Raw genomic sequence first — 19,377 nt, forward strand, 5'->3', positions numbered from 1 at the left:
CACATAACCTCACAGGTCACATGAGATAAATTGGAGAGGTTTGTGAACATGCTTTGTGTAGTAACACCAGTGCTGACTTTAAGAAATCAAGATTTGTACACTCTTCTTCAACCTTTGCTTTGAAATTAAATTATAGTAACCACCATGGGTTGTTTATACTGTGTTTCCTTAAACTTGAAATAGCTTGCCTTTGGAGATTACCCTTTCAAGCTAGTTAGGAAATATGCATATCTTCTTTCAAAGGCACTGAGGTTGCTGTTATAATAGATTTCATAGTAACATTTCATTTATTTTGGTAGACTGAAATATGAATGATACCAGGAAATTTAAATCTAGGTAGTCAGCCTTTGTTCTGATAACAAAATTAAAACATATATTTGGCATTTACTCACTAATCATATTTACTAATTTGGAACTTTATATGTAAGTATGAGTAAAGTGTTAGCATCATTAAATTGTGTCAACTAGGAAAGGCAGGACAATGGAAAGGAAGAGCATTTTCCTGGAATTGGAGACTCAGGGTTAACCTGCTCACACTAACTGTAAAATATTGCAGTCTATCCACCTCTCTGAGACTTATCCTCCTCTACTTTAATGTTTATTTATTTTTGAGAGAGACAGAGACAGAGTGTGAGCAGGGGAGAGGCAGAGAGAAAGGGTGACAGAATCCAGAGCAAGCTCCAGGCTCTGAGCGAGCTGTCAGCACAGAGCCTGACACGGGGCTCAAACCCACAAGCCACAAGATCATGACCTGAGCCAAAGTTGGATGCCTAACCAACTGAGCCACCCAGGTGCCCCAATCCTCCTCCACTTTAAAAATGAATCCGGAATTAGAACATCTCTAGAAGCCTTTACAAATCTGAATCAGAAAGCTTGTCAATTTATTCTGTATTTTTAAATACTCTAAATTCTAATTTTCCTAGAATAGGGAAATTACTTTAAAAGAAGTGAATATTTTGAATATTAAACTATTTTTTAAAAGAGTCAAGGACTGTAATGAACTGGTAAAATAATATATTGTACTCATTCCAGCGCAGGTTCCCCTTCTCTACATCTGCAGATATTCATAAAGATTCAAAGTGTGCCTTTTTTTTTAATATTCAAAATGTGGACTGTTTATTAATGGTAAGTTTCATCCTCAACATATATCATGCAAAATGTGCCTTTGTCATGATACTCTTGCCCAAAGTCCAACTGATCTGAGACTGTAGTTCTCCAAAAGACAGATTCTGTCTCTGTTCTTCCATTAACCTAGTTCACTTCCTGATCACCTTAAAAGCCCTCCATATTCTTAGATAAAGTAAAGAACAAGGAGTAGGACTGACATTCTATCTTTGTTCATCAGCATAGTTCTTCCTCTTCATATCAAGATAAATAGCTACATTCCTGGAGTACCATAGAGAAGACAGCTTTTCACAGCTGACAGCAAGTCAGGAAGAACACATATGCCAGATGCTATGTCAAATGTAGCTACCAGCATTCATGTTGTTTGGAAGAAGCAAGGACCTCAAGACAAACCTTACAATACTGGTCCCAACCCATTTTCCTGTGGTCCATCGATGATGGATGATATTCACAACCAGAGCACACTTCTATAAGTGGTTATATGAATTCCTCATACCTTCCATCTTTTTCCTCTCAAGACAGTAAATTGGAATGAGAGTGAAAATTACATTATTATAGGGAAAATTTTGAATGTGATCATTTAGTAAAAGAACTCATCATTTGTAAGTATTGAAACTTGATAAATCACTTGTGAAATGACCTTTACTCTTGCGACTCTGACGTGGACTGTGGCCCTAGAATACTGCCGAAAAAGCTCCAAATAGTTCTTCTGCTAAACTTCTTGAGCCTTTGAAACCTTTTAAAATTTTATAACAGAAGTAACCCTAAATGACTCTAGATAACCCTGGAAGGAGAGATATTTCCCTTTTAAGACTCCCATGTCTTGCACCTTGCACATGTACCAATTATCTATACCATTTAAACCAAGCAAGAATTATGTGCATTGTAATCTTGATTTGACTTCAAATCTCTACGGTATACTATAACCCTCTACAGTACCCTCATTATGGAAACAATTCTATTTTTTTTAAATAAAAGCGAAGTTGCAACATATGGGGTTTATAATGCATGGTAGAAATGAAAAAGAGTGATTTTTCTCCATAGGAGAAATCCAACTGGCTTTCACTTCCATATATCTAGAAATACTTATTAGTCGAACTTACATTCATCTTCCACTTAGTCCTTGTTATTATACTTTTGAAAGGAAAAGAACCTGAGCATTCAATTACATCTAATAGAGGGAAATTCATTATAGATTAATTATAGTATAAAATATTTGTTTATTTGTGATATATTTTAGCCTTTTCTAGTTTATTTGGCTTTTGCCTTGTATGTAAAAAGTGTGCTGCTTTTATTTTTATTAAAACCAAAGATCCTCTTCTCATTTGCAGAAAATGATATGCAATTATCTTATTGCAAGTGGAGCTACCACAGCTCAAATTAAAACCCAACATTCATGAGGTGTTATCCTCCAGATCAGGTCCTTGCTGAAACTGAACTCAGTAGGATTTATGTGAACTTGAAAATTAATAAATTGGCATATTATTTGTAAAATACAAGGAATAATTTCATGTCTTTGCCAGATGATCCATTTGTATTATTGCCTGTAAAAGTTCAACTACAGCTGTCTTCACTGAATTTTTAAATAATGAAACCATAACCCTTCTCCCAAGGAGTTTATTAAACTCTCCTTTGATTAATGCTGTTGCTCACCCCTCCTGGGAAGTCAGATGTATAATCAATATTACAAACACATCCCCCATATTAGTTGGAGAACTCCAGCTGTTAAGTCACTTAATAAATATGTATTATCTAAATTCATGAACATGGTAATGCTGTTCACAATGTTTAATCTGACAGAAATTGAAATCTCTCAGTCAGCTTGTTCACTTTATATCCCAAGACTGGAGTGAGTTAGCCATGGCCTAATTAATATCACCATAAGTGAAAGAAAAAAATCTTTTTACGTTTCTGAATCTATTAGACATAACTAGTACAGTCTCTGAAATAAGTCACTGAATTACCTGAGTCTAATAGTAGTGAGAGTGGCAGGAAACTTCCTATTATTTACAGATCAGGAGAGTTTTAGAAATGCACAGGATCTATGACAAGCAGTGCAGCTGGCGTTCAACTTTATCAAAAGCTCTATGAAACGGAAATAAAAGGAGCCGATCATAAGCCTGTAGTGGAGTTAAATAAAATATGACAGGGATTTAGGTGCCTTCTGGCAAGACTTAAAGTAGAGAGCCCAAGTGGAGATCCCAACATCAATATTGAGAAAAGTTAGTAGGTGTGGTGGAGCAAGGAGAAAAGAGAGCGATAGCACAGGGAAAAGCATTAGGTGTGTAAACACAGATACGTTCACAGAAGCAGAACAGCATGGTAGTTAGGATTGCCTTGCTCAAATCCTCTCTACATTCTAACAGCTGTGTGACCTTGGGCAAGTTGCTTACCTCTCTGGCCCTCAATTTTGTATCTGCAAAAATAATGATAGTTATAGAAAGGTTGCTGAAAGGATCAATTAGTTCATGTAAGGAATTTTGAGTAAGACTACGAAATCCTCAATAAATGGCAATTATTATTATCTTTGGTTGTTCCCCTCATCTATTTGCTATTGTTGTTGTTTGTTATTCCATCTGTTCTTCTGTCAGTTATTTGGAAGTAATTGAACAGCAAGAAAATGAACTGTGTTTCCTCTAAAATCTCTTCTGTGCCTCAGAACTGACTCTAAGAAATACAGAATGAGCCTATTGCTGCCTGGTGCCAATTTAAAAGCAACACAGAAAAGATTACTTGAGACCTGAGTTCTAGCTGGAGTTGTTTCAGAGCTAGAAGCAGAGTTTGGATAAATCAACCTGTGTATAGGTCACATTTTCATCTGCAAAATGAGAACATGGATCTAATACATATGTCCATAACTCAAAAGCCTATAGAGATCAGGTAAGAGATATAAATCAGTGAAGTAGTCCCAGTGTGAGATAATAGGTAGTGGTAGGGACTCTGGGCAACCTGAAAAGACTATGCCCTGACCAATGGGACAAACTGCTAATTCTCTCATCTATCAACATCCATGAATTCAGGCTTAGTATTGCCACTTTTTTTTTCCAAAATAAGCTAGAAATTCTTATTTTTATATGAAATGTTGAAATAAATTAATATATTATTGGGACATACAGAATATGACTAAAGACTCATTGACCATCCATTTATGACTTTTGATCCAAGTGACTGTCTAAAATTCTTTCTAGGTACTTTCCATTGTTCAGTTACAATGGGATACCCAAATAGAACAGTTAGTTCCTATCCAAACCACATTCTGTGATAGTTACTCTTGCTTACAGAAAACCCTTTCAATCCATGTGAAAATGTTCACCCAGCTGTGACAATACTACTGAAACTGCTGGAAATAAACTGACTGAGGTCAGTTTTTTTACATGCTTAAATTTCAAATTTAGGTCGGCATAGGTTTACTTCTGATACTATTTACTATTTTAATTTGTTTCCAAATAAAAAATGACTCTTCAGTTTTTGTTTGACTCATTTACCTTCATTCAATTAGATGTAGCTATAATATTTAGCCCCCAAGAATGCATCTATGAAATGTCAGCTTGGGTCTGATTCTGAGTTAAAGTCCTCAGAGCTTTTAAATAGAAATTGGGGTGCTTGTTTGGGAAATAGGTTCTTGATATTTTTCTTGTTTTTTAAACTTTACTTTTTAAAACTTTCTTATCTCCATTTGAGAAGTTCTTAAGCTTGTGCAGTACTACAGAAAGCTGAGAGAGAAATTATTTTTTTCTCTGGAGATAGAGGTAGAAAGGCTTCCACCCAACCACATATTTTGTTCTTCTGAAATTATTTATCTCTGTGCAAACTTTTCTGACAAAGATATAATTGCTTCAATAATAAAAAAGCTGAAAGAAGGCCTGTGACACACAAATCTCTGCAATACATTCATTTAAAAGAGAAGCAAAACTGCTTGCTAGTAACAAGCGATACCCAAAGGGTGGCTGTCTGTCAAACACATGGTACCTTAAATCTGGAGATTGGGTTGCACACACCATAAGAACATCAGCATTTCCTTTTGTTTACTTGTAAAATCAAGAATTTTGACCCCTATTAAATAATAATGAAAAAAATCTTCATTTCTGGAAAATCTTCATTTTCTGGAGAAAAAGTTTCTCCAGATAGATGTGTGACTACCTTCCATCAAAACAAGAAAGATCTCAGTAAAATAGTTATAATTCCTTTAATATCTCTAATAATGATTTTTAAATATCTTATTTAGAATTTTGTCATATTTGGTTCCCCGATTCTAAAAGGAAAAGGTCGGGGGGAGAAAGAGAAAAGAAATTTCAATAGATTAAACTCTTACCAGTTACATTTTTAGTGTTTAAGTCTCTAAAATTTTTATACAGCAAGGGTTCTTTAAATCACCTTTGTACAGAACTGTTTGAACTAATATATGGCCTTTATTCTGCCATTTCATTTAACGTGTGTTTGTGACATAGTATTTATGATTCAGCAATGTCAAAGCTGAAAATATTTTGTTACTCACATACAGTGCAACCTCAAGTAAAGTGTACCTCTTGATGGATGCCAATCAGACACGGTGTATTTGGGAAAAAAATAGTGAGAAAGGTCACTAAGCATAGGAATGGATGAAAACATACTTTTGAGCAGTAGGACTGAGACCTTCAGGGCCTTTCTTTTTCAGTCCATACCTATCTTAAAAGTCAACGCATGCCTTTTGAATATCATGATTCATATCATATTATATATACAATCATGGAAATGTAGTTCTGTGGTTGGAACAACAACAACAACAACAACAAAACATGAAATTTTGACTCTATTTGTGCCTACAGGGGTAAAAAAAAGTAAAGTAAAATAATAACAAGTGATATTTTGTGAGTGAATGTTTTAAGGGCCAAGCATTGTGCTAAATATTTTGTATGTATTATTCCACCTAAAACTAACCTTAAAAACCTCTGAGATAAGTACTCTTATTATGTCCATATTACAGATGAGGGAACTGGGGCATAAAAAAAAAAAAAAAAAGGCAACTTGCCTCAAGGTAAATAATTCTTTTGAAGGCAGAAAACAACAGCAGCAACAAAATAGCCACACCTGATTCTCTAGTCCATGCTTTTAATCATTGTGCTAGACTGGCAGACAATTTAAGTCAGACAATTTAACTTCTCCAGGAATGTCGTGGTCAATCCAAGGATAAAGATCTTCTTTGTTTGCCTTGCTAGATTTGTCATTTGTCTTGGTAAAGACATAAGACTTGACCCAAGTAGAAAAATCCAAAAAGACCATCTTTTTATCTTTTGTTTTTCACAACTACCACAACACTTCATTTCCAAAAAAGGTAGAAGGAAGTAACACCGGACAGATTCAGGTGCAATGCTTTGATAGACATAACTTGTTACGATCAGAGTTTATTATTTCCATTTTCCTTTGTACAGAACCCAGTGCTGCTCCCACAGATGTCAAGGCTACAAGTGTGTCTGTGTCAGAGATTCTTGTTGCATGGAAACATATTAAAGAAAGTCTAGGAAGACCACAGGGATTTGAGGTATGAACAGAATTATTGAAAATAAGCCTCGTTATTTTTGCTGCCACTGCAATCTCCAAAAGAAATAGTTTGGTGACACTTCAACAGAATTATATTCTTTTGAAATTTTGTTCTGTTGCAAAGAAAGTAAGAAATATGCAATTTTACTGACATGTTGTTCATTAGCTGGCTTATTTTTTAGCACAGTATTTTCCATAGTACCATGTAAAGAATTTTTTAAAGAGATGAGAATAAACCATTATATAAAAATCAGGAGTTACAGATGGATATTTACTGATATCTGATTTTTTGGTAGTTAAAAATGTTTTTGTGGATAAAAATGTTTTTGTGTATTTTCTTCCAATAAATTAATGTATAAAACAAGTTTTCCTATTATATTATACTGCCAAAGTCTTGGCAGATCTTACCTCCTATACTGACTTCTCAAAATTTGCTTGGACTTCGTGGTATACATATTCATTCAAATGACTTTTTGCCCTTAGTTTTCTTCTATTTTCAAACACAATTATGCAGACCTTTTAATGGTGAACATTTCATAACATTTCAATGACTTCAATGAAATTTTAGCCTCCACATGAACTAGAGGATTGTAGGCAGTCTATGAACTTGAGTATTCTTCAAAAACAAGATCTCTACTTCTTGTATTGGTTTGTCAGGGGGGATAATTTCTAAAATCAGAAAAATAGTTAGCATCCAGCGTCCTTTAAACTTAAATAATTATCAAGTATAAGACTTGTACTCTGACATGATTTCAGACTGAAAACACATTTTTTTAATTCTATCTGAGGTTTGAAATAATGCCTGAGAAATATTTGATTAATATACTGCAAGCATTAGATAGTGATTACTATGATAAAAAAAATTCACACAATTTTTCTTAAGAGTTACAGCAAGGACCAGTTATGAGAAACCATTATCTATGCAATATCATGGATTTGTTTCTGTAATATTGCTTTGATTTACTATTTGAAGTAATAATTCACTATGTGCCATATCATGATTGCATGTTTATTTGACTAATATCTCCTTGTCTCCCTACCCATGCTGCAAAGACCATATCTATTTACCAAAGAATCTCAGCATCTGGTAGTTCTTGGACCATGAGAGCTACAATAAATATTTGTTGAATGAATGAATCTCTGTACTTTTAATACCACCGTAGAAGACATTGGGGTAGCCTGCCTTGTTACACTTCAGGGGCCAGTACACATCTCCCAGCTTCTGTGGGTTTTGTTTGCTCAATTTCCACCTTTGGAGAATTGCCTTCAGTCAGGAATGCTGCTTTCCCTTAAAAATCCCCTTCCCAAAATTAGGCAACCCAAAGCCAATGATTGGCTGACACTGGTCCCTTGACTGAAGAAAAAAACAACTTTATGGTGTATTTTATGGTGCAGTGTCTTTGCTGTGTGCATCAGGACAAGGCTGGATTACCTGAGGCCACACTCTTGCTCACCTCCCTCTCTTTCCTTATCCTTCTATCCTTCCTTCTTTACAGATTTACCTGAAAGCACTATCAAAATAAATCACATACACTTGTATCTATGTCTCGACCTCTGCTTCTAGGGAGTCCAGCCTAAAACAACTACATAAGTACAGACTAACCTAAACCTCTGAATCAAAACATTTGATGTGCGTACTTTTAGAAGGCCACAAAGTATATTCTGGTGAACAGAAAAGTGAGGGATCCATGCTCTCACATCTCCAAGTGGTGCTCCTCTCACACAGCCAGCCACTTTCATTTTTTTTTCCTGCATGACAGTCATGTTCTCACTGCAACTCACTTATAATAATAGCTCTTTTGGAGGTCCTGCAAATATCACATAAGATTTATATCTGTGAATAATTATTCTCTTTCTAAATATAAATCATTCATCCATTAACTCAATAAATCTTTATTGAAGACTTACTAAGTACCTACCAGAACTAGATTCTAGGGATAAAACAATGAGCAAAATGAATTCTCTGCCTTCATGAAGCTTAATATTGAAGTAAGGGAGACAAGCAATAAACAAATTAGCAAATAAATGTGTGGCATAATTTGATATGCCACACAATTATGATAAATACTGTGTAGAAAAATAAAATTGGATACGAAGGTAGAGACTCAAAGACTATGCTATTTATAAAGATTTGAAAAGTCACCCTTTCTGGTATTGTGACATTTGAGTTGACACATGACTGAATGAGAGAGAAAGAGACAGAGAGAACAGCAAAATCAAAGTCTCTAAAGTAGTAAGTAGCATGCTGGCCTTGTTCAAAGAACAGGAAGGGAGTGATTTGAGTGAGATAGCAGTGAACAACAGAGGGTTGGGTTGCAAAATGGTGGAGAGAGCACCAAGACAAAGACCAGGTTATGTAGAGTGTTGTTAACCATAGAAAGGAATCTGGATTTTATCCTATGAGGAGAAGGCATTAAAAGATTTTGAACAGAAAGAGTCAAGTCAGTATCTGACTTATATTTAAAAGCCTCCCTTAGTCTAGAGTGTGGAGAATAGACTCTAGACAAGACATCAGGGATAATAAAGGCAATTGTTCCAATCTAGGTAATAAAGAAGTTGCTTTTCACTAGAGCAGTCACAATGTAATCGATGAGAAATGGACTTTTTAAAATACATTTTATATGGATACGTGATGGGATTTGGAAATGAATGGGGTGTCAATTAAAACATAAAAGGAATCAAAGATAATTCCAGAGTTTTTTGACCGAAGAAACTCGGTGAATAAAATATAATTCACATAGATGAGGTACTCAGAAAGAAGAGTGGGTGTTAGTGCAAAAAGTTATGGATTCTGGTTTAAATGTGTTTACTTTTATGAGCCTTCTTATATCCAAAAAGTGTTGTCAAGTAAGTCTTATATTAAGAGAAATGGTAGAAATGGAGCTATAACGCCAAGGAATCATCAATATATAAATGGTTTTATATATATGCTCACTGAATCACTGAATGTTGATTAAAAAGGTGTTTCAGAATTGAACCCTATGATGCCTGACCATTTGAACCTCAAGAAAGAAAGGGAGTCTGACCAAAGAAACTAAGGGAGACACTGAAGGAATTCAGAAGCCAAGAAAAGAATTTCTCTGAGAAAAAATGCTGCTGAGAAATTCAGAAAGATGAAGCCTGAAATTGCAAAATGGATATTGCATTGCAGAGATCCTAGTGACCTTGGTGAGAGGACTTTTATGGAATGCCGTGATCAAGGCTTGACTGGAGATCAAAACAAGACCACCCATGAGTAACATTCAAGAGTGTCAGAGCACATTTTTGCTAAATCTATTTCATTTAAAATGGAAAGTTATCCAAAAAACTGGAATATACTTAAGAACAGAATGTTAATGGGAATAAACCAAATTCTGCAATAATCATCACAATGACTGCATTTTTAGATTCAAATAAGTTAACACAAATTCTGACAACTATTTTTATACTTAGAAACAAAATCCATAGGCACAGTAATCTTTATATCACTTTATAGTTCCTTATAAATTATGTTTAAAAATATGGCATTTCTTCCAATAAAGAAACCTACAATAAACACAAAAAGTAAAGAGAAAGAAATCTAAGCATAACACTACAGAAAATCATCAAACCACAAGAGAAGAAAGGAACAGAAAGAAATGAAAAAACCACCAAAGCAGTTAATAAAACACCAATACGTACATCCCTCTCAATAATTATTTTTTAAAAAATTTTAATGTTTATTTATTTTTGATAGAGTGTTAGAGACAGCATGAGCTGGGAAGGCTGAACTGTCAGCACAGATCCTGAAGCATGCCTCAAATACATGAACTGTGAGATTATGACCTGAGTGGAAGTCAGACACTCAACTGACTGAGCCACCCAGGCGACCGTCTCAACAATTATTTTAAATGTGAATGGACTAAATGCTCCAATCCAAATGATTGAAAAAAAATAAGAACCATATATATGCTGCCCAGAAGAAACTCACTTCAGACCTAAGATACATGCAGACTCACTTCAGACATAAAGACACATGCAGATTGAAAGTAAAGGGCTGAAAAAATATATACAGTGCAAAGGGGAGCAAAAAGAAACATGGAGTAGCAATACTTCAATCAGACAAAATAGACTTTAAAACAAGAAACAGGGTGCCTGGGTTGTTCAGTCAGTTGAGCTCCTGACTCTTGATTTCGGCTCAGGTCATGATCTCGCAATTCCTGCATTTGAGCCCCTCATCAGGCTTTGCACTGGTGGTGTGGAGCCTGCTTGGGTTTCTCTCCCTCCCAACAAGAGGATATAACATTTGTACATATTTATGTACCCAACACAAAGCACCTAAATACATAAAGCAAATATTAACAGACATGAAGGAAGATGTGGACAGTAATACAATAGTAGTAGGGGACTTAACACCCCATGTACGTCAATAGATAGATCATCCAGACAGTAAATCAGTAAGAAAACAGTGGCTTTTAATGACATATTGGACCAGTTGGATCTAAAAAATATATTCAGAACATTCCATCCCAAAAGAGCAAATTGCACATTTTCAAGTAGACATGAAACATTTTCTAGAACAGATTACAAAAAAAAGAAGTTTCTAGAACAAGTCATAAAATAAATTTCAATAAATTCAAAAATATTGAAATCATATCACGGACCTTTTCTGACCATAGTGGTATTAAAGTAGAAATCAATCACAAGAAAAAATCTAGAAAGAACGTAAATATATGGAGGCTGCTACTAAACAATGAATAAGTCACCAAGAAATCAAGAGGAAATCAAAAAATACATGGATACAAATGAAAAGAAACACACACAATGGTCCAAACTCTTTGGGATGAAGCAAAAATTGTTCTAAGAAGGAAGTTTACACAATATAAGCCTGCCTCACAAAACAAGAATTTTCTCAACCTAACTTCACACACAAAAGAGCTAGAAAAAGAACAAACAAAGCCCCAAACCAGTAGAAGAAAGAAAATAATAAAAATTAAGGAAAAAATTATCTTGTTACCAAATAAAATCAATAATAATAATAATAATAATAATATACTATTTGTAAAAGTAAAAGTATACTTCCTTTTATAATCAGAAAATGAAAACTTTGTATAATTCAGTGGCCAAATATGGCATTACGTTTCTTTTAAGTAAAATACAGTCAGCAAAGACTGTTTTCAATTTATACTATCTCATAACTGAATAATGCATGTGGCTTTAAAAATAAATGTGATATAAATAAGTCATCAGAATCTCTGTCGCCCTCTCTTATCTACATTCTTTACCCCTTTAAGGAGAGCTCTACCTCTGTCCTTTACCTTATCCACCCTAGAACTTGACCCTCTCATCTCCTCAACTTTGTTCTTTTTTTTACTAAGGGATCTCACTGACTAAATATTACTAAAATATAGTAACCTCCTAAAGTTTAATATTTTATCTCACTACTACTCCCTCCTCTATTCTATCCCAACTACAATCTTAGATGAATTTATTAGTGGTAGACTTCTGAGCATGGTGACAATAAAGTATTTTTCTGTCACCACACTCATGGGATTTGTTTCAAATTTTATATACCTATCCTATCAGTTCCACAAATCATTTTCTAGCCATAATTGCACCTTTACCTGAAGTGTTTGAAAAAGTTAGTTACTAAAAAGACACTATGTGCCATTTTGAAAATGCAGAAACTGTTTTCAGCTAACCTCTGTTATTTTTCCTGAATTGAAATGTGTGAATAAGATTGAAAAGATTCTGCTCTTATTAATGTTGAATCCTAATGGGAGAAGATAAAAATAAATAAACAAGTAAAATAAACTTAGATAACAATACATATAGAAGTTTAAAGGTAGAGCACACCTAGTTCCATTAAGGAAGAGTAGGAAGTGAAGCAACTGTGCCTTAATGAAACAATGGTGTGAATAGAATTAAAAGTAGCAAATTAGTGAGGCAGATACAAGATTATGTAGAGATATCTGGATTATGGAGTTTGTATTTTCTTTCAAATGCAATGAAAAAGCACTGTGGCAATTTACAGAGAGGAATGACAATGTCTGATTTACATTTTTTTAACATCACTTTGGATATTCTTACACGAAGAATGAAAGGAGGAGAAAAGAAAGATCAGGAGTAGAAGTTAGAAGGCTACCACAATAATCAAAGTAAGAAATGGTGATGACTTAGACTAAGGTCATAGCAGTGGTGTAAGAGGGAAGTAAATGTATTTCAGACACTAGACTGACAAGATTTGCTGATCAGATATGGCAGGAATTAAAATTATTTCTACATCACTAGTTTGGTCAAATGAGTGAATGGTGGTGCCATTTACAAAAAAAAAAAAAGGAGAAACTGGACAAGGAGACAAAGAAGAGATTTGAAGGTGGAAAAATTAAGAGTTCTGTCTTGGCTAAATTAAATTTAACATGCTTATTAGAAATTTAGGAGGATAAATCAGATAGGAAATTGGATATATGAATTTGGAGTCTAAGAGATCAGGGTGAAGACATTAAAGTGGCAGTCATAAATGAATGGCTAGAGAAGATATGGTGTATATATACAATGGAATATTATTTTGGTATCAAAGAGAATGAAATCCTGTCATTTGCAACAACGTGGATGGAACTAGGGTACATTTTGCTAAGTGAAATCAGTCAGTCAGAGAAACACAAATATATGATTTCACTCATATGTGGAATTTAAGATATAAAACAGATGAACATAGGGAAAGGGAAGCAAGAACAGAGAGGGAGACAAACCATAAGACACTCTTAAATATAGAGAACAAACTTAAGGTTGCTGGTGGGGTGTTGGGTAGGTTGAAGGGCTAAAGGGGCATGGGACATTAAGGACACTTGTTGGAATGAGCACTGGGTGTTCTATGTAAGTTATGAGTCACCAAATTATATCCCTGAAATAATTATTACACTATACGTTAACTAACTTGGATTTAAATTTAAAAAATAATAAATAAATAATAAAGCGGCAGTCATAGAGGAAGTATTTAAAGGCATGCTACTAGATGAAACCACCTAAAGGGAAAAAAAGTTCCAGAGGAGAGGAAAGAAAATGTTAAGAGAGGGAGTGAGAAGGGGCTAAGCTGTGTCTTGGCACACTCCACATTTAGTTTAGCTGGGAAAGAAGGAAGATGGCAGAGTAGGAGGATCCCAAGCTCACCTCACCCCATGGACACACCAAGGTAACAGCTACATTTGTACAACTAACTCTGAAAATGACCTAAAGACTGGCAAAACAGACCTTCCTCAGCCAATCTTAAAGACCACATCTGAAAGGGATAGGAGTGGTGAAGACACAGTTGTGAACCAAAGCCCCAATGCAACTAACCACAAACAAGAGAGACATCACAAGAATGGAGAAGCAAGAGGGTCAGTCTCCACACCAAGCATTCCCAGCATTAGAGATCCGCACTGAGAATATGAGCCCCCATATCATTCAGCTTTGAAAACCAGTGAGACTTAACAACTTGAGCTTTAAAAATCAGTGGCCTTAATGGCTGAACAGCTGGAGAATGATAGGAAACAAAGTCCCCACTCTTAACAAGCCAATATACTATATAACTCATACCCAGACACAGCACAGAAGCAGCAGTTTGAAAAGCACCTGGGGTATATGTGAAGGAGATTTATTGACTAATCTTAGAATATGTGCAGAAGGATCAGGGATCTACAGGAGATTTCTCTGGTAACAAAAGTGCTGTTGAATGATTTTCTCCTCCCCCAATCTAGATAGCCAGACACTTGCAAGAGCCAGTGCTAACATTTTCCATTTATCTTGTTAGCATCATATGTCCTCTCCCTTCCAAGAATCCCCGGTGGACCAACCCCACCCACACTACCCACCTTGAAAGGTATCCTTCCAAAGCAGCTCCTACTCTGGAAGATACCACTCCAAAGTGACTCCTGCCCTGGAGTGGGAGGATGACCCCACAAAGCCCAGCATGCCAGATGTTCCTACAGCAAGACAGCTGGCTATGCAAGGTGTAAACTCTGCCCTTTGGTGCACTTACAACTTTGCAAAGAGACTAATTACAGATATCTAGGTAGACTGATGACCCCACTCACCAAGAACCTGCAGCAGCTGTATCCAAGCATCTCAACAGATTATGGAGCAAACTCTGCCCAGTGTGCCCACAGCAGACAAAACACATCATTGCAGCTGGCTGGGCTGCAAGCAATTGCATCTCAGCCACAGCAGTTTGCACAGAAGAAACCCCTGAAACATATGATTCTGGTGACCATGTGGTATTGCATTGTATTTTGTAATACGACACTGGAGGACTTCTTCAACACAAGCCACAACTTTTAAGACCAAGACATGCAGTTTATCTAATACATAAAAACAAACACAGAGAGTTAGAGAAAATGGGTAGAAAAAAGAATATGTCTCAAATTAAAAAACACAATGAAATCATAGTAAAATAGCTAAATGAAATGAAGATAAGCAATATGCCTAATAAAGAATTCAAAGTAATGGTCATAAGGATACTCACTGGACTTCAGAAAACAGTGAAGGATATCAGTGAGAACTTCAACATATAGAAAATGTGAAAAAGAACCAGTCAGAGCTGAAGAATTCAATAACTGAAATGAAGAATACACTGGGAATCAAGAGTAGATTAGAGCATGCAGAAGAATGAATCAGTAATCTGAAAGACAGAGTAATGGAAAGTACCCAAGCTGAACAGAAAAAAAAAAAAAAAAAAAAGAATCATAAAAAATGAGAATAGGTTAAGGGAACTCTGCAACATCATCAAAAATAACATTCGCATTATAGAGTTACCAGAAGGAGAAGAGAGAGAAAGGGGAAGAAAACTTATTTGAAGACATAATAGCTGAAAATGTCTGTAATCTGAGGAAAGCAAGAAGGAATCCAGTCATAGGAACCACACAGAGCTCTGAAAAAGAAGAACTCAAGGAGATCCACAAAAAAATATATAATAATTAAAATGGCAAAATAATAATTAATAACAATAATTATAATAATGATAGAATTTTTAAAGCTGCAAGGGAAAAGAAAGCAGTTACATACAAGTGAAACCTCTTAAGGCTATCAGCTGATGTTTCAGCAGAAACTTCAGGCCAGAAGGGAGTGCTGCAATACATTCAAAATTCTGAAAGGGAAAAAAAAAAAAAACAAACCTACAATCAAGAATAATCTAGCCAGCAAGATTATCAGTCAGCAGAGAAGAAATAAACAGTTTTCCAGACTAACAAAAGTTAGAATTCATGACCACTAAATCAGCCGTATAAGAAGCGTTAAAGGGAATTTTTTAAGTTAAAAGAAAAATCCATAACTAGAAGTAAGAAAATTATGAAAGGTAAAAGCAAATCTTTTATGAAAGAAAATTTTACCCGTAAAAGCAAACATATAGTAAAGATAGTAGACTAATCACTTATAAAGCCAGTATGGAGGTTAAAACACAAAGGTAATAAAATAAATTATATCCACAAAAATTAGTAAGGGATGTACAAGATAAATATATGTCAAATATGACATCATATATATAAAACATGGAGAGGGAAGTAAAAATTTAGTGCTTTTAGAATCAGTTTGTACTTAAGTGACTATCAACTTAATATAAACTTCTGTACACATAAGATGTTATGTTATAACTCAATGGCAAGCACAAATAAAAAACCTGTAATAGATACACAGAAAATGAAGTTAAAGGAGTCTAAGCACAACACTAATTAAAGCCACCAAACCACAGGGGAAGAGAGCAAGAGAAGGAGAAATAACTGCAAAAACAAGCAGAAAATGATTAACAAAATTCCAGTAAGTACATGCCTGTCAATAATTACTTTAAATGTGAATAGACTAAATGCTTCAATCAAGACACAGTGTGACTTAAGAGATAAAACAATAAGATCATGTATATGCTGCCTAAAAGACATTCACTTCAGACCTAAAGAAATGTACAGATTGAAAGTTAAGACATGATGGGGCGCCTGGGTGGCTTGGTTGGTTAAGCATCCGACTTCGGTTCAGGTCATGATCTCACGGTCCGTGAGTTCGAGCCCCGCGACGGGCTCTGTGCTGACAGCTCAGAGCCTGGAGCCTGTTTCAGATTCTGTGTCTCCCTCTCTCTCTGCCCCTCCCTGTTCATTCTCTGTCTCTCTCTGTCTCAAAAATAAATAAATGTTAAAAAAAAAATTAAAAAAAAAAAAGAAAGTTAAGACATGAAAAAACATTTACTATGTAAATAGGAGCAAAAAGAAAGATGGGGTAGCAAAACTTCTATCAAAAAAATAGACTTTAAAACAAAGACTGTAGCAACAGACAAAGATGGACATTACAAAATGATAAAGGGTTCAATCCAACAAAAGGATATAACAATTATAAATATTTATGCATCCAACATAAGAGTACCTAAATACATATAGCTCATATTAATAAACATAAAGGGAGAAATAGACAATAATACAATCATAGAAGGGGACGTTAATACCTCATGGAAATATGGAAATCAATGAATAGATCATCCAGGCAGAAAATCATCAAGGAAACTGTGGCTTTGAACAATTACTAAAACCATATAGACCTATATACACATAACAGATATATACAGAACATTCCATCCCCAAAGTTATATACACATAACAGATATATACAGAACATGCAATCCCCAACAACAGAATACACATTCTTTTCAAGTGCACATGGAATAATCTTTAGGATAAATCACATGTTAGGCCACAAAATAAGTATCAGTACATTAAAGGAGAATAAAATCATATCACATATCTTTTCTGACCACAAGAGTATGAAACTAGAAATCAATCACAAGAACAAAATGAAAAAAAAAGGAAAAACACAAATGCATGAAGCTAAACAATATGCTACTAAACAAATGGGTCATAAAGAAATGAAAGAGGAAAATTTTAAATATATTAAGACAAATAACAGTGAAAACACAACAGTCCGAAATCTTTGAGACATAGAAAAAGCAGTTCGAAGAGGAAGGTTTAGAGCAATACACATTTATGTCAAGAAAGAAGAAAAATCTCAAATAAACAGCCTAACTTTACACCTAATGGGGCTAGAAAAAGAAAGAACAAAGCCCAACATTAGTTAAAAAAGATTAGAGTGGAAATAAATGAAATAGATATTTAAAAACAATAGAAAATATCAATGAAACCAAAAGCTAGATATTTGAAAAGACAAAAAAATTGATAAACCAGTAGTCAAAGTCAACATGGAAAAAACAGAGATGCTCAAATAAGTAAAATCATAAATAAAAAAGGGTAAATAACAACCAGTACCACAGGAATACAAAGAATTATAAGAGAATATTATGAAAAATTATATGGCAACAAATTGGACGAAATATACCAACCAAATGGAGAAAATAGAAGAAACAGATAAATTCTTAGAGACATACAATCTTCCAAACTTAAATCAGTAAGAAATAGGTAAAAACAGGGGAGGGGGGCACCTGGGTGGCTCAGTCAGTTAGGTGTCCAACTTCGGCTTAGGTCATGATCTCAAGGTTTGTGTGTTGGAGTCCCACTTCACATCAGTCTCTAGGCTGACAGCTCAGATCCTGGAGCCTGCTTCAGATTCGGTGTCTCCCTCTCTCTCTCCCTCCTCTGCTCATGCTCTGTCTCTCTCTCTTTCAAAAATAAATCAATATTTAAAAAAAAATAAAACAAAACAAACAATAACAACAACAAAAACAGAGAGGGAAGCAACCAAAGAGATTCTTAAATACAGGAAGCAAACTAAGGTTTGCGGGAGGGGATGTGGGTAGGGGAATGGGCTAATTAGGCTATGGGTACTAAGGAGTAGTAGTAAAGAAACCTTTATTATACTATATGTTAACTAACTTGGATTTAAATAAAATTAAAAATAAAATAAAAATAAAAATAGAACTACCCTATGACCCAGTAATTACACTAAAAGGTATTTATCCAAAGGATAAAAAAATGCTGATTCGAAGGGGCACATGCAGCCCAATGTTTATAGCAGTGCTATCAACAATAGCCAAATTATGGAAAAAGCCCAAATGTCCATTGACTGATAAATGTATAAGAATGGAATCTTGGCATTTGCAACAATGTGGATGAAACCAGAATGTGTTGTGGTAAGTCAAATAAGCCAGTCAGAGAAAGATGAATATCATATGATTTCACTCATATGTGGAATTTAAGAAACAAAACAGATGAACATAGGGAAAGTGAAGCAAAAATAATAGAGAAACAGAGAGGGAGACAAAGTATAAGTGACTTCTATACAGAGAACAAAATGAAGGTTGCTGGAGGAGTGTTGGGTGGGGGCATGGGCTAAATGGGTGATGGGGGTGACTTAAGGAGGTCACTTGTTGGGATGAACAACTGGGTGTTATATGTAAGTCATGAATCACTAAATTCTACTCCTGAAACCATTAACATACTATATGTTAATTAACTTGGATTTAAATAAAATAAAATAAAATAAAATAATAAAATGAAATAAAATGAAATAGGAAGAAAAAATTTGAACAGACTGATTAATAGTAATGAAACTGAATAATAATCAAATTCTCCCAACAAAAGTCCAGGACCAGATGGCTCCATAGGTGAATTCTACACATTTAAAGAAGAGTTAATACCTCTACTCTCAAACTATTACAGAAACTAGAAGAAGAAGGAAAACTTCCAGATGCATTCCATTCTGTCAACACTTCCCTGATACCAAAAGCAGACAAAGACACTACAAAAAATTCCTTTTTTTTTTCAATATATGAAATTTATTGTCAAATTGGTTTCCATACAACACCCAGTG

The 19,377-nt window shown here is 34.8% G+C and overlaps 1 protein-coding gene across 1 annotated transcript in view; it reads left to right on the forward strand.

The window, feature by feature from the left end:
• The window catches only part of CNTN5 (contactin 5), a 495,116-nt gene that overhangs the window by 453,197 nt on the left and 22,542 nt on the right, over nucleotides 1-19,377 (forward strand). Inside the window, exon 21 of the mRNA XM_049640842.1 lies at nucleotides 6,534-6,643. Within this exon, the coding sequence (XP_049496799.1) occupies nucleotides 6,534-6,643 (110 nt within the window). The remainder of the gene's footprint in view (nucleotides 1-6,533; nucleotides 6,644-19,377) is intronic.

The sequence above is a fragment of the Panthera uncia genome, chromosome D1 (assembly GCF_023721935.1).
Source record: "Panthera uncia isolate 11264 chromosome D1, Puncia_PCG_1.0, whole genome shotgun sequence".
NCBI lineage: Eukaryota > Metazoa > Chordata > Mammalia > Carnivora > Felidae > Panthera > Panthera uncia.